General features: G+C 37.2%; 1 protein-coding gene across 14 annotated transcripts in view; it reads left to right on the top strand.

The window, feature by feature from the left end:
• PIGN (phosphatidylinositol glycan anchor biosynthesis class N) overlaps positions 1–17243 on the top strand; it is a 104298-nt gene that overhangs the window by 52885 nt on the left and 34170 nt on the right. For 13 of the 14 annotated variants that reach the window (XM_006938957.4, XM_019815381.3, XM_006938958.4 and 10 more), the window contains 7 exons: positions 72–254; positions 5891–6030; positions 8639–8738; positions 8843–8935; positions 9847–9938; positions 12893–13001; positions 15555–15663. In XM_006938957.4, the coding sequence (XP_006939019.1) occupies positions 72–254; positions 5891–6030; positions 8639–8738; positions 8843–8935; positions 9847–9938; positions 12893–13001; positions 15555–15663 (826 nt within the window). The remainder of the gene's footprint in view (positions 1–71; positions 255–5890; positions 6031–8638; positions 8739–8842; positions 8936–9846; positions 9939–12892; positions 13002–15554; positions 15664–17243) is intronic. The other variant, XM_006938960.4, reaches the window with a different exon arrangement.

The raw sequence follows: 17243 nt of genomic DNA, 5'->3' as shown, positions 1-17243 counted from the left end.
TTAATACATTTCCTTCCTTTAAAACTTCTTATTCTTCCCATGTGGCAAGTTATGTCTTCCTTTCTCCATAGGTCTCCCTTTGCAAGGAGCTGATTCATCTTGCATTGAAAGGATTGTCCTATTATCACACTTATGACAGATTCTTCTTGGCCATCAATGTTGTTCTTGGTTTTTTGGGATGGACATCTTACGCTTCTTTGTTGATCATCAAGTCTCATTTTAACCTTACTAGAGGTGTTAATAAAGAAGTTAAGGTATGTTCAGAACATATAATGAAGTTCAGATAATGGTTTTAAATCACTAGGGCTGGAGAAAGAAATTGAATCAAATCAACTGTAATGAGTTCATACAATGTGCAAGGTGTACTAAGCTAACTCTTACTTTCATTTGCTTTTGTCATATTGGGTCTCTTTTTTTCAGTTATCTTTATTTCTTTGGTTGGGAAAAAGGTATATTAATAATAATGGCCCCATAACTTAAGAGGGCTATAAAGATAGCTGCATAATTTAAATTTTCCTATGGCATTAGCTGTTGATTTTCTGTTCCTTGTAATAATTACTTAGCTTGTTGTAAGCATCCCATATCTTTCTAGTACAGGTGGTCAGAAAACTACTTCAAAGCAGTATATTTAGCTTTATCTGATATTAAAAGTTTGGTAGCTAGAAAGTGACAAAATCATTTACTCAAAATGTCCCTTTTTAAATAATGTATGTGCTTTTCTGGAACTATTCTTACCTTCTTACAACTTTCTGAAATTTCTAATGCAAATTTTCAGAACTTTCTATTTATCTTTATTTTAAGAATCAGTCTCTAGTTTACTGTACTTTCAATGCAAAAAAAAAAAACCCTCAAAAAATTTTAATAATACTTCATATAACTGAGTAAGTAATTACTGTACATATATGGTTTTACTACATTAAAACACTTTACTCTTTTAACATATATTGCTAATTATCATTTTTTGGGGAGAATATGCCACTTGCATTTTCTTTATTCTCTCTAATAATTATTACCATGTCCAAATCCTCTAAAAGGCAATATAATCAGGATGGTATATTTAATAATAATAGTTTGCAGACATTCCCAGTGGTAACTTTTTCTAATTTTATATTTTATTTTTCTGTAATGGAAGGAAGAACAGTAGTGTTTATTCCAATTTTTTATAGTGCTTTAATGCATCTTAAATAATTCCCCCCAAGTAATTTTCATTATTTGAATGTGCTTAAAATTGGCTAGAATGGGGATAATTTTTGACACGATAGCAAGAGAGACAGAACCAACCATGTTTTAGTAGTGGCATTCTGCTGGCTACTTGGAGTTTATTTTGTCATTTTAAACTCATAACAGTGCTGAAAGCATTATAATTTCTTTTTACAAAAGAGGAAACCAAAGCTGTTTAAGTATTTTGCAAAAGGCCACTCTGAGCTAGGCTGTGGAGGAATTGAGATTTGAATCCAGAACAGACTTGTGCCAAACATTATCTTTTCACGCCTATCTTGCTGTTTTGGTTGTTGAGAAAAGATATGAAGTCTTTAGCTTGATGAGTCAACACAATTTCATAGCCGATAATTCTCCTTTATCCATTAACCTGATAATGCAGTGAATGTTTAATTGGATGTACAATATAATGCTAACTACTGCATAGGCTATACAGAGAAATAGAAAATCCAGATTCTGCCCTCCAGGAACTTAGAATTAGAGTAAAGTAGGTAAGAGATGTACACACATAACCACCTTATCAGACGTAGGTTGCTATACTACACTACATTGCAAAAGACAGCTTTGACATTTGACAACTTTAATATATATTAAGTGTTTGTAATATATATTAAATAGAGGAGAGCTCACTTTAGCGAGGATGATGACAACAGGAAAGAGTAAGTCTTGATAGAAAATTAACTACTACAGGGAGAGGATGAGAATAAAGCAAACTGAATGATCTAAACAGAGGCAGAGTTGGGAAAATGTTTATTATGCTGGTATAATAAGTAATATTTATTGAGCCCCACTATCCCAGGACTATGTTGGGTGCTTTGCATGCATTATTCAATTAAGCTTAATACAACCTTAAATCTGGCAGTTAGGAGTCTCGTGATATGAAGAGGGGAATTTAGGCTCAGAGAGCTACACGGTGTCTTCAAAGACACACTAGTACAAAATGACAGAACTAATATTTGCCGATCCTTAAATTCATGCTCTTTCTACACCATGCTGCTTTTGGAATAAAAAGTTCAACTTGGGGAGAATGTGGAAGGTTTGTTCAAGGGACGAAGAGGAGATTATACCAACAGTGTAGGTTAGGTTGAAGTAATCAAAGACCTCAAATGCTAGACTATAGATTTTAAATTGGATTTTGTGAGGAGTTGGTGTATCACTTAGAGTTAAACCAGAGAAACAGAACCAGTGGGATCTATGTATTAGCAGATTTAGTGTAAGGAAATGGCTTGTGATTGTGGGAGCTAGTTAGGAAAGTTCTAAAGCCACAGGTCAGGCCGTGAAGAGGGGCAGACAGGAGCCTGCAGGCAAGACCCGAAGCCACGCTCCGTAGCTATGCTTCCGTTCTATAGGGAAGCCTGCTGTTGTGCTCTTCAAGCTTTTCAACTGATTGAATCAGGCCCACCCCAGTTACCTTGGATAATCTCCCTTAAAGTCAGCTGATTGTAGACTTTAATCACATCCACAAGATGCTTTCACAGCAACACCCACTCTGTGTTTGAGGATAATGGGCACTATATAGCCTAGCCACGTTTTGACACACAAACCTGACCATTGTGTCAGTTTTGACCATTACAAACTGACCATTACAGGTGAGGTTGTGAAATTTTTTTTGAACCCTCTGGTTCTGTTTGCAAAACCATTCTGATTCATCTTCAGTGAGAGATTATAACCTAGTGAAGTGGCACAACCTGAACGGTTCTGAAGGAAAACTAAAATGCCAGTGGTCAATAGTCTTAACTGGAGGGAGGTATGGAGAGCAGTTAGGAGGTAAGATGACCCCAGCCGTGTACTTTTTAGAACGCGACGCTTGTGGGTGGGGTATAGGGAGGCTTCGTCGGGGAGGCTGTTGCCAAAGTGAAGTCTTAAAGGGTGAATAGGATAGCTCCGTAGAAAAAAGGAAGATGACGCACAGAGAGAGCAGCAGGCCCCAGAAGAGGAGAGAGGCAGCATGGCTTTTGGAAGAGTGCAAGTCACTGGTACGGCTGGGATAGAGAGGGCCTTTGGGGAGGGAGCCGTGGGCTTGAAACAAACACTATCCTCATTGCCAGATGAGGAAACAGAGCTTTAGACAAGCTAAATGGGTTACTCAAATTGGCGAGCAAATGGAAGAAAGCCTTGGAATTAAATTTATGCCTGACTCCGAAATTTATGTCACTTCTTCATGATGGTGTCACTCAAGATATACAGGTCATTTCTGATTCATCACCATTACAGGCAGTGAGTATTTTCTTTAAATATAATTTGCTACAGCTCCTCATAATTGTATTCTGTATGTAACTTGTACATACTCTTCTCCTTTGCTTTGGCCAGTTCAGATGTTACTTGCTTTAGAACGAAATGCCCTTATTTTGCCACATGTTGACCTTTATTTTCGTATTACCTAATAAAATCCCCAAATATTAACCCCTTGAACCAAGTCTCGTGAGTCCATACCAACCCATGTGGTTTGAACTCCCTGGAGGCCGGCACCTAGGACAGAGCAGACCCAGAGTGTGCAGCTTAGTAAGTGCTTATTGGAGGGAAGAGTCGTCATAGTGCACCAGCATGGTTTGTTATCGTTAGTTGTGTTTTGAGGAGCTAAGGGAAGGTGGGGAGTCAATTCATGAGGAAGTAGAAAACGTACCCCCACTCTTACTATTTAAAAGCCTTTGGGGACCTGGGTGGCTCAGTTGGTTAAGTGTCCGACTCTTGATTTCAGCTCGGGCCACGATCTCACAATTGGTGGGACTGAGCCCCGTGTTGGGCTCCGTGCTAAAAGCGTGGAGTCTGGTTGGGATTCTCTCCCTCCCTTTCTGCTTCTTCCATCTCATGCACTGGCATGCTGTCTATCTCTCTCTCTCTCAAAATAAAGAAATAAGCTTTAAAAAAAAAAAACACCTTTCAATCTCTACTTCAGTTGAACTGAATTCTTTATGATTTTGTTTCCTATGAGTGAATATCATTGATAATGTATATTTTAGGTATCAAAGGATTAGATTATTATACCATATTATACTGACTCTAGAAAATCCCTCAAAAATGTTTTTTTAGGTACTCATTTCTTTTTGTTTTTTTTTTTTTTAAGTTTATTTATTTATTTTGAGAGAGAGAGAGACAGCATGAGTGGGGAAGGGGCAGAGAGAGAGGGAGAGAGAGAGAATCCCAAGCAGGCTCTGCACTGCCAGCACAGAGCCCATCGCAGGGCTTGAACCCATGAAACTGTGAGATCATGACCTGAGCTGAAAGCAAGAGTTGGATGCTTAAGCGACTGAGCCGCCCAGGCGCCCCATAATGTACTCTTTTAAACTTCTTTTGTTATTATTTTCCTATTCTCAATATGCTGTGAAACCAGTGTCATCTCTTAAATGATGAATGCGTGCCTCAGCCACCTTCAGCTTTAGAGACTCCATCTCCACATCTGTTTGAGATTTGCCCCTTGCTATGGGTCCCCCATGCTGTGTCACACATCTCCATTTCCAGTTCCATTCACCTTCAGATTTCTACAGCACCTGCTGGGACTAGTGCAGAGAAGTAGGGAGGAGAGAATAAAAATGAAGGTAATAGCAGCAGCCATTATGTATTAAGCTGTTATAATATTCCGGGCATTTTGTTAAGCTCTACATAATCTCATTTAAGCATTACCAACCTTGACAAATAGATATGGAATTATTACTCCCATTTTATAAATGGGATGAAATTGAGTCTCAGGTAGTTTTGGACTTTGACTGAACCAGAATTTGAATTCTGATCTGTGTAGTTCTACACTCTTAATCACATTGCTGTGTCTCACCTTCCTTTTTCCAACTGTCCTAGTTTATCCTCGTTTTTTACTTCCTTTCTGGTGACATTTTGTGCCAGTAAGGAGGAATTATAAAGAGGAAAATAACCCTCTTGTCTCTCTCCCCCACAAGGCTTCTACTACAATGAGTAATTCTTAATTCTCACCTTATTTAGCTTTGGCTGGCAAAGCAAGGGGAAAACAGACAAAACAAAGGACAGAGAAAAGAGAATGCCATATTACCCCTCCATTCCTGTGTTTTTCCTCTGTGGTTGTTCTTAGCATCACAGCTTTCCATAGGTGCGTTTGTTTCCAATCGTCGGAATGTCTATCCCTGAAGCTTGCTTCATTACTCCTGGCCCAGAGCACCCACGGGCATGCACAGCCCATGGAGGCCATCACTCGTGACTCACATGGGGAAACTCCTTTCTTGTTTGGCAGGTGGTTGGGAAGAGAAGATATGACTGAATGAACACACTGTGGTTGGGCAGCGGAGAGAGAAACGTGGGCAGCGTGTCAAGTTGGAGTTTGAATAGATAGAAGCATTGTTCCAAATGAAGATTAAGTCCCACAGTTTATTGTGGATTAAATGAGCTTTTGTGAGCTGGTGAGGGAGCTCAATCAACATTTATAAGATTGTTACTAAGGAGAAATATGTTCAGAGTTCCAAACAAGTTACTCGCAGACAAACTTGAGGAACAGAGTCACTTTTAAATGGAGAATTGCCTAATAGCAACAATTTCAGAATAGCCAGCTTTTTCTTCCTGTAATAATGCTTCTCCAATGACAGGTTTTTTTAAAATGCAGTTCTTCAATTAATCATGTAATAGATGTCTTCACTTTGTAAAATCTCTTTTAAAAACCTGTCAATCAGCATGAATTTAGAAGTGTTTCAATGTTCTGTTTCATTTTCAGAAACCAAGCCACCTCCTGTCATGTAGTTGTATAGCTATTGGTGTTTTTGTAGCATTTTTCCTGCTGCTTCAAGGCTGTCCCTGGACTTATTACATATATTGTTTGTTGCCAGTGCCAATATGGTATGCGGTTCTAAGAGAGTAAGTAACACTCCCATGCTGTCTTATTTTGCACTTCGCTGACAGTGAAATCTATTTTTAAAGTGCATTAGATTTCTGTAGCATAAATCATCAGAGATAGTTATAATGCCCTCCAATTTCTGAGCCCTCTCACTTCATTGATAGCAGAAGGAAAGTGGCATATAAACGTCTTTTTTTGTTTTACCTTTCCCTTACTGCCGTGAGGTTGTATTGACCTCGTTCCCTTCTTTGTGTACCTTTTCTAAGAAACATCTGGACTAAACATAGAGTAATTAATATTGACAGTACTATGCCAGGAGGAACTTATATTTTGAATTTGTCTTATCATCTCAGATTTCAGTGTATCTTTGGGTTTCACAAGGAAATTTACATGTTTTCTTTCCACACATTTTTTTGCCCTTCCTTTCCTAGCTATCATGTAAACCTAGATAAACGGAGTTGGTAATTAAATCCACACTAGTAATGTAAACATACAGAATGGTGGATATTGTTCACGGGTGCCACAGGTCCTCCTTGAAGTGCCTCCTCACAGGCTGGAAGTAAAATGCGTTCTTACTGCCGTAGAAAACATCAGAGGCAGAGCTCCCAGGCGAGTTTCAAGCACTTAAATATAAAACCACTCAAACATTGGGCTGGTTCACATTCATAGACAGCGAGGGACACGTTGCCCATCTTGTTCTATATTTGCTCCAGTAATCTAGAATTTGAACTTAAGTCTTGGGTGTCCAAGCATCCCCTGAGCAAAACCAGACTCAGAAAGCAGACCAGGGAATGAGAGCTCAGAATTAAGGGTATATTCAGGGTTGGCCAGTATGTTTGTCATGACACGGTAAGTATTTTTATTCTAATTTTTTTTAACTCCGGATTTGACCACATCTTTCATCCTTAAGTATAAAAACATTGAAATACTAAAAGTACCAAAAATTAAAATTAAAATACAACATTTAGAAGGATAAGGCAAAAAGACACTATCAGAAGGCCATAGTGTTGCTTCTCCGTTTGAAAGGAATAGGATTGCTGGATAGACATACTTAAATCAGATTTTTTCTAATGTCATTCACTCTGGTTTAAATGTTTTTAGAATGGGAAGTTTTATCCCTGCAGAAACTTCTATTCTACTACAGAATCCTCCTGAATTATCAAATGTCCTAATTATGAAGGTGACTTATCTATTTAAACTTTAAGAGGAAATGTGATTTTGAATATACGTTGTGTTCTATCTTTATCTTTTTGAAAATACATAGAAAATAAAACATAAAAATTCACCTTTCTTCTAAAATCTTGTTGTAAAATCTTCTAAATGATTTTACAAAGTCATCTCTTATTTTTCTGTGCTTATTCGGCTGTTGAGAACAAAAGAAGCATTCTCCTCTTGACTGGTGTTAACATTTCTACATGACACCTTAGTAGTTTTGATAATATTATGTAGCCATTGTTTTCAAGCAGAAAAAGATCATAAACCAGATGATACTGAGCTTTTATAATTACCTACTTAATCACTACAAATGCTAAAAAAATTTTTTTTCTAGTGATGAAATGCAGAAAGTACTCAAGTATGTAATACATGTTTAATGGTTATGGGTTCACATTTAATTACAATGAGTGTACAATTAGTGACATTTTAAATTGGGTTTGGAAAAGGTTATTTAGCTCAGTGAAAAAGTGCAATTAAAATTTTCTCTACTGGAGCACCTGGGTGGCCGAGTCATTTAAGCCTCTGACTTCAGCTCAGGTCATGATCTCACCCTGGGTTCGAACCCCGTGTTGGGCTCTGTGCTGACAGCTTAGGGCCTGGAGGCTGCTTCAGATTGTGTGTCTCCCTCTCTCTCTCCCCCTTCCCCACTCGTGCTCTGTCTCTCTCTCTCTCTCTCTCTCTCTCTCTCAAAAATAGATAAACATTAAAAATTTTTCTTCTTGGGGCTCCTGGGTGGCTCAGTCAGTTAAGTGTCAGACTTCAGCTCAGGTCATGATCTCATGGTTCATGGGTTTGGGCTCCACATTGGGCTCTGTGCTGACAGCTCAGAGCCTGGATCCTGCTTCAGATTCTGTGTCTCCCTCTCTCTCTGCCCCTCCCCCACTTGGACTCTGTCTCTCTCAAAAATAAATAAACATTAAAAAAATAAAAAATAAATATTTTTCGCTACCTAGATTAGGAAAACATATGTTTATTTTATCAAGACAGTTGAGATTTCAATATAAAATTAACTTTGGTGGATTTAAATCTTTTCCCAGTTTTAATCCATTTTGAGTTCATCGTATTTTATTTCTGATAATGTATCCGTAATTGCATGTACTCACGTTTAAGCTAAAATCAAAGATTTATCATTAATGTTTATGTTTTTAAAACAGATTTTTGTGATCATTATCAAATTAATTCAGAAATTATACTTTTTCTGAAATACTTCTAGGTTTCAAAAAAAGAGATTTAGTTAAGTGAAGCCGTTGAAAGAAATCTGTTAGAGATTATATTAGTTTTTGAATAGCCTATGAATTGAAAATTCCCTGATTTCTAGGTTTACGCAGTTTTTATTTTTTATCATATATGACCTCATTTTTTTGCTCAAAATATAGTATAAGTAATATTTTTATAAATGATCTTGTTAAACAGGTTTCAAGTTATTCAAGACTTTGTCACATTACTGTTGACCGTTCCTCCAAGTTATTTTGTTGGATACCTGTTAGTCTTTATCCTGGGAATTGAAATATTAGTGAGTAATTTACCACGTTACAGCATTTTCAGATCTCTTTCATACATATGTAACTCCTTTTAAATGACCTCATTTTTCATTTCTTCTTTGGAATGCATTACTAGGTTCTCAGTTTTTTCTACCGCCACATGCTTACAGCTGGACTTCTTGCATTTGCGGGTTGGCCATTTATCACCCAGCTATGGACTCGAGCAAAGGTATAAGTACTTGTTTTGACATTAGACGGATTAGTAGCTACTTTGTTTTGATATGTGTTTAACTCAGGGAATTGTTCATTTTTAAAGAAAAGAGTAGAATGTGTCCTTACATAAAGAGCCTGGTCCTTTTGACAGGACTGCGGTTGCCTCTAATGTTTCAGTGATTCACATAGACTTTCACATCAAAGTGAATTGGTCATGTGGTGATTGAAACACTCTGGATGCAGAACTGGTACCAAATATCTAAATGATGGTATTGTCCAGAGCAATGCAATGGCTTCAGAGGCAGTGCTCTGAACTCAAGTCAAAGGAGTCACCTTTTGCCTAGCCCTGAGAATAGGCTCATGTTTCCACTTCGATATTTTTTGAGGGAGGTAGCAGGAGGATAGAAATAATCTTCTTTCCACCCTATGAGAGAACTTCTAGGATTCTCCATCGAATGGCGTTATTAATAGTTTTTTGTCTTGATCTAATTACAAACATACTTTGACTTCTTTCCCCCCTGAGCTCAATCCCTTGATTATGGTTGCAGGCCAGCTTTCTTATAGATATTATCAGTGTATGGTATAACATAAATTGATGGAAGTACTTGCTAGGGAATATGACCCAGGTTTCAATCCTGGCTGTTTGATTTACTAGTCATAGACCTGGTACATGTACTTTCACATCTCTGATCTCAGTTTCCTCATCTGAAATATTGTGAGTAATATACCCTACCTCTTGAGGTTATTGTGAGACTTTATTTAATGCAGTACCTACTATTAACAGATCTCTCACCAGTAGTAACTGTATTATTGTTTAAACAGCTATAAGGCTTCGCATCTAATCTTTACAGGAGTGCAGTCTATGAAACACTAAAGACTATTTTCTTTACCATATTTGTCTAAAGATAACTTTTTTATTTATTTTAGAGCATCTCACTGAGTTGGATTTTCTTCTCTTTGCTCCTGGCAGTGTTCCCACTGATGCCCGTTGTAGGACGAAAGCCAGATATCTTTCTAGTGTATGAACAATATTTTCTTTTCTTTTCAATATAATTGTTTTTCTCAAGCACTATGAAATATGAGCCTAATCTTGGTCATGAGTTTCAAAACAAACTAGTGAATAAACCAGAACTTAAAATACTAATACCAGACCATTGGTGATAATTTTGGCTCAGACTCTGAGAAGCATTAAAGCTCCCTGGAGATACTTCTGGGCCTTCAAAAAAGTGAAATTGGGCCAAACAGTGATAATTTAAAATTCAAAAAAAAAGAAGTCTGGAGGCTTTTGTATATTAAGGAATCAGTAAAAGGTTTCATATGAAAAATGTTCGGTTGCCAAAAATGTAAAGATCGAAAAGCCACTGATAGACTAACCTCTGTCTTTGCCTTTGAGCATGTCTAAGCTTTAAATGTCTTAGAAAAATGAAAGTCTCTCCTAATCTGCATGTAATGATCTCTAGGGGAGGGAGCTCTGTACTTTGATGGCTTTACCATGTTTAGTCACTTCAACTGGCTGTGTGTGTGTGTGTGTGTGTGTGTGTGTGTGTGTGAGTGCGCTCGCACATACGCATGTCTGTGCTCGGCAGGCTAAATGATCTTTGCTTCATGTAAGAGTCCCTCTCATTTTCTAATCATATAATCATCTCTGTTACTTTTTTTTAGCGTTTATTTTTGAGAGAGAGAGAAAGAGAGAGCAGGGGAGGGGCAGAGAGAGATGGAGACACAAATCCAAAGCAGGCTTCAGGCTCTGAGCTGCCAGCACAGAGCCTGACACAGAGCTGGAACTCACGAACTGCAAGATCATGATCTGAGCTGAAGTCAGATGCTCAACCGACTGAGCCACCCAGGCGCCCATCTGTTACTTTCTTTTGAACTCTGTATAAACAATTCTTTTTAGCGTCTTAACATAATCTTTAATAGATGAAGTGTATCTTTTTTTGACTGAAGGAAGATTAACTAAACGATTGATATTTTTTAAAAGTAGGTGTTAATTTTTGAGTATGTGTTATTTGTCAATTAACACATTTTAACTCATTTCTGTGAAATACCAGTATGGAATAAGTGGAATTATTCCATAAAGTTTATTTATTAGCAGAGCCCAAAATAAATTGCATTGAACTCTAAGACCATACTTCTAAGCCATACTTTATTAATAAGTGTTACGAAGTAAAAATATTTTGCATCTGTCATAAACTATAATAGCCTGTGAGAAGATGAGTTCCAATATTTTCATTTATTTTTTGCTTCATATTTCTTGTGAGCTCTCCTCTTGTCTTTACAAAGTCCCTTTCTCTGCTTTGGTCAGTCTCTGCCTTTCTGTCCTGCTCAAGCAGTGTTGACACAGTTGAGCAGTTTTTATATGCTAAAATAAGAGATTATAGAAATGGTCTCCATAGAAATTTGCTACTTGCATATTTTACTAAAGTTGAATTCAGGAGGCAAACTTGTTAAAACATGAGAAATCTAATTTGTATTTTTAAAAATTATGTTTTCTCCCTCTATGCATCTTAATTTAAATTCTTCAGTGATTTAACTTTGTGTTGGTGTTCTGGTAGCTATTTTTGCAACTTCTTTATTTTGACTCCTGGTTCGTGGAGAAATTTCTACCCTCCATTTGATCTCTCACCTCACCTCCCTTCTTTAGAAACTTGCAAAGATAGATATGTGAAACATTTAAGGATAAAATTAAAAGAAAAAGCAAAAAAAATCACGTGGCTATAATATTCCTCTTAAGTTCTCTAAAATAAAATCATAGGGGCACCTGGGTGGCTTAGTCGGTTAAGCGTCTGACTTCGGCTTGGGTCATGATCTCACAGTTCGTGGGTTCGAGTCCCACGTCAGACTCTGTGCTGGCAGCTCGGAGCCTGGAGCCTGCTTCGGATTCTTTGTCTCCCTCTCTGTCTGCCCCTCCTCCACTCACACCCTGTCTCTGTCTCTCTCTCTCAAAAATAAATAAACATTAAAAAATTTTTTTAAATAAGTAAAATAAAATCATATTTGCCAATGAATTAAAATACCAAATTATTTTTTAGAAAAAGAAAAAGCAAAGTATCTTGACCATAGATGGCTGTTTTCATAAGTTTTAATGGTAATCCATGCTGAATGTATAACTACTTTGTCCCCTTACAATTCTCAACGACTTCGAACAAAAACAAACAAGCATTTTCCTAGGAATTCCTGCTTTGCATTTATTCTTAGCCCTGCTTTTTGCTCTTTCTTACTTCTTTTTAACCAACTCCTTTTCTCTTTGTTGTCATGTTGCCTGCCTCCAGTTTCTGCACTCAATCTAATTTCAGTTGTCCTATGTTACTCAGATTTTTAGGAGGTGAGAAACAGAACTTGACATCAGTACGCCATTTCCTTGATACCAGTTTCCTGCAGCTTCAGGAACCGTATTATACCTAGTGCTCTTGAACAACTATAATTTGTGGTCTGCGTACTGTGCAAGTGCCTCACTTGCATTGCTGCCTTTGTGACCTCTTCCCTACCCTTCCTTTACCCAGGAGCTGCTGGCTAAAGGTTAATAATAGAAGGAACCATTTTTTCCTCCCGGCAACACTAAAGATTAGAAATGTTGATCCTTTTTGGTATGAGTAAGTGCTCATAGTATAGTCAGAAAGTTTATATTGTAGATGGTGATGATACATTTAACTATTTTTTATATTGTTTTCTGTAAACTTGTCCAAGTCAGCCTAAGAATTGTGGTGGCTGGAATGCATAAACATAAAAAAAAATCGAAGTCAAGAAATAAGGTAAAGATACCTAAAAAATTGTGAGAAGTTAAAAATAACCCCATCCCTCGTGTATCTTCATCCTCCGATTTTCATTCCTGTTATACCTGTTTCATCTTGATAAAACCAAATGACTGATACGGAGGGTCTACATTAGAGTAAAATGTCTAATATTTTTATATGATATGTGTTCAGTAAATATATCAAGAAAATTTGAAATTGTGAATTGTGTTTTAAAACAGAATGGGCGCAGGCTTGCTGGTTCTTCTGCTATCCCTGTGTGTTTTAACATCTCTCATAAAAAGAAAAGACAGTTTTATAAATGAAGAGCTATTGTTACATCTATTTCAGGTCAGTTACACCTTTCAACACCATGCCATGCTAATGACATACCAAAATATATCTTATGGTTGTATTTAATGATGTTCTTAAGATGCCATCATGTTTACATTACTCAGTATCTGCCAGTTGGGAAGAAAATTTTCTGTGTAAGATATCATATGGAAATACATTCTCTAAAAGGTATGAAATAGCAAAAAGTTCAGCAGGAGACAGCCCAGAGATGCCAAGAGAACAGAGATTAAGGAGACCTGAGAAGCATCCGTATTGACCAAAAAAGTTGAACTCGAAATGGCCTCCTCTGGACTGAGATTCTGTGTTGCTCTCATTTGAGTCAGGACAAAGGTAATCTGTGAAGTGAGAGCAACCTCTGAGTATGTTTACATGAAGAATAGTCTGTTTAAGACTTCAGATGACGTGCCAGGAGAAAGTTGACTTCGCCTTGGTTGTTGGCTTTGCTGTGACAAAAAGAACTTTGAACTTGATGTTTCAAAATCGAGTCAATTCCCAGTTAGTTACACTGTATACTAGATGTGTGATTTTCAGTCTGTTTAGCTTCAGTCTGTTTTCAATCTGTAGAGATACTCTCTAATATAGGGTTGTGAGAATTGGAGAATATATAATGTCATATTCTGTAAAATGATAGCTGTTTTCTACATAAGCATGGAAACCACTGGTTTGTTCTTTTAACACTAAAAAAAAAAAAAAAAAAATTAAAAACCACATCCAGACCACTGACAAAAGAAAACTTACAGGAGTTTTCTGAAAAAATTTCCTCAGAACAAAGCTTAGGATAATAGAAAATAAAGCCAAGAATACTCCAAAATAAAAATATACAACACTTAAAAGATGTTAATTTATTCTTGGAGAACAACAGAAAACACATAAAAAGAGAAGTATTTTGTCAAATGTCCTGTTGAGACATTGGAACACGTATTTCATTTTAAATGGTATTGGGGCACCTGGGTGGCTCAGTTGGTTAGGCGACCGACTTCGTCTCAGGTCATGATTTCACAGTTTGTGAGTTCGAGCCCCGTGTCGGGCTCTGTGCTGACAGCTCAGAACCTGGAGCCTACTTCAGATTCTGTGTCTCCCCCTCTCTCTACCCCTCCCCTGCTCATGCTCTGTGTCTGTCTCTCAATAATAAATAAATGTTAAAAAAATTTTTTTAAAAAAAATGGTACACTCACTGGCTTTACACTAAAGCCCATAGGTAACTTTGACAGAATTCACATACAATTATGAATACTTTGACAGAAGTGAATGTTTCTGGATCCCACTCTATAGGAGCAAATATGTTAAAATTTTTATGGGCTTTTTATAAGTAGCCCTGAATATAAGGTAAATCTGTTATGAAATTTCTTTTTTATGTTAACTTTATTAATTTGCATTAATTGCTCTATTGTATAGCATATTTTTGGTGGTTCCAAGACAAATATCTTTTAACATTTTAGCATCTCTGACAGAATGCATCTTACAATTGAAAGGGTACTAGGATTGTGTCATAACTTACTCAACAGCATTTTTTCTAAATTCACTGAAAATATAAGAGAAATTAATGTATCTCAAGGATTGGTGAGGAGGTTGCTAATCTGATCTCTAAGAGTTTATTTACAGCCGTAGCTTATGTCATTTCTTAAAATGGCAGTTAATCCTCTAGTTCAGAGATTAGCGAACAATTTTCTAAAGAGCCATAACTAAGTATTTTAAGCTTGTGGGTTGTATGGAGTCTGTTGTGAATTCTCCACCCTGCTACTGTAGTGCAAAGGGAGCTGTGGATGACACATAAATGAACGGGAGTGACCATGTTCTCACCAAACAGTATTTCTGAAAACAGCCTCCAAGCCAGAGTTTCCCAGTTCTCCACTAGTTTGTATATATTCCCTGAAGAGTACTGCACCTCCTTGTGTTCCCAGTACCAGGTGAACATTCAGGCCACAAATATGTGTTGAATCAATGGATATGACTGGGCAAGGGCCAGAGGCGGAAGACACTTAACCACGTCGCACCATTTGCGTTTCCATGATTTAGGAAATCTTCAGAGTTAATAATGAATATTTCCTTTTTTTTTTAAAGTTTTTTTTTAATGTTTTTATTTATTTTTTGAGACAGAGAGAGACAGAGCATGAGCAGTGGAGGGACAGAGAGAGAGGGAGACACAGAATCTGAAGCGGGCTCCAGGCTCTGAGCTGTCAGCACAGAGCCCGACGCGGGGCTCGAACTCACGGAGTGTGAGATCATGACCTGAGCTGAAGTCGGCCGCTTAACCAACTGAGCCACCCAGGCGCCCCAATAATGAATATTACTAAATAGATACAGTGTGATCATGTATACCAAACTGTTGTTGAAAGTGTAAAATGCCTCATTTCACGCCTGTAAAGGAGGGCGTCTGCCTAGTACAAAGTTCTAACTTGTAACCTTGCTGCAAGAGGGTGAGCTGGTCCAATGTCAATAGCTTTGGGGCTAGATTCCAGTTGTTGAAGCACTTTCCTAAGTATTCTTTTTGTATATAAATTAGTCTCTCACCACCTCCTCTTTTCTTTGTGTGTTTGTATTTGTTTTCAGATGCTGAGCATAGTGCTTTCTATGTGTGTTACCTATAGCACCCACAGCAGTCTACGCAAGAAACAAGGACTGCCTCTTCTTAATCAGATCATTAGCTGGCTAATATTAGGTAAGAGGTCAAATTAAATGAGTTAACGTTACATCAAGTCATACCTTAAAGTTATCCATTTACATCTATATTCTTGTTATTGAAAGAAATAATTTTGTTGAATGAAAATAATAATAACCAGTGATTATTTTTATCTCATGGTAGAATTTGACAAAGAAAATTAGAACGTTTGTCTCCATTGATGTGTTAATAAGAATTACTTGATAGAATATGATTGGCCTGATACTAAGGCTATGCATTTATTCACATCTGATCAAAGTCTAAGTGATTCCAGAAGAGAAGAGATTCTTATCCTGAACTTTCATGTCAGTTCATAAATTCTCCATTCTTACACAGGGACTAAGAAACAGTTCAATTTTATCTGTATTTCCCTTGCTGAAAATAACATTGATTAGTCACTTCCCAACACATTACACATTTTATAAAGCCAGTTAAAATTTTCAAAACACATTCCTCTGTAGTACCTTTGCTTAAGGATCCCGAAATGTGCATGCATATGGAGAAAACAAGTGTAATTTAAGGATGTAGGGTTTTTCTTCCAGCTAGAGGACCAGGACAAGCTTGAAGTCCAGGTTTTTCATTAAAAAAAAAAAAAAAAAAAAAAAGACACTTTGTGATACTTGTGAATAATGTGGCATGCAGTGTAACTTTTTTTTTTTTTTTTTTTTAATGATTTTTGTTGTTCCATCTTTGGATGGAACTTACTGTAAAATTGATGAAGGGCAGGCCTTCAGTTATCTTGATTTAATGAAGTTACTATTTATGTTCATTCTGCCTAAACAATATTAATGACTGCTCCTTCATTAGAAAAAAAAAAATGTGTTCAGTTTGTACTATGTTCTGGCACTATTTTTTTCCCTGAGAATAATAAAGGTGGACCAAATCCCTGCCCTCCTGGAGCTTATATTCTGCAAGGAAGGAGTGGTAATATTCTAGTGTGGTGACTTATAAGTGATGATCTCTCTCATAGGACATGTTAGTTTTTAAATCCCCAGAAAAAACAAAAACTCTGAGCGAGAACTGTCATATTAAAGGGAAGTCTCTGTGTCATAGTGTATAACTTCACAAATACACAGTTAGCACACACCAGCGGAAACCATATATGGCAAGTTGGGGGTCCGATAGACGTAGTAGCAACCCAGCTTTTCCTCATTCCTTTACAGCGCAGCCTGGCTCACTTCCTCGGTTTTCTTACCCACCGAAGGGTAAACCACAGGGCAGAAAAGAAGCAAAGAAAACGCAATGTGTGCGCATGGCATTATATCTCATTTTGAAATCTCTAAAACTTCTAAAAAGGTTTAAAAAATAGTGCACTTACCAGAATTACAGAAAGCCATCCTCCACGTCAAATGCTTGTCCCTCATATGTGTTTATGAATGTGTGTATGTGTACATTTTTTGAAGACCGTATTCAGTACTTTCATCTATTCTACCATCCTTAGAGTAATTTTTCAGTTGACCCAGCAACGTTCATGGCATTTTTTTCTTTCTTTGTCTTTTATGACATTGACATTTTGAAGACTATAACCAACCACAGGCCCTACCCTACAATGGCCTGTTACTCAGTTTGAATTTGTCTGA

Source organism: Felis catus, chromosome D3, assembly GCF_018350175.1.
Source record: "Felis catus isolate Fca126 chromosome D3, F.catus_Fca126_mat1.0, whole genome shotgun sequence".
Classification (NCBI taxonomy): Eukaryota; Metazoa; Chordata; class Mammalia; order Carnivora; family Felidae; genus Felis; species Felis catus.
This window is presented reverse-complemented; position numbering and strand designations above follow the sequence as displayed.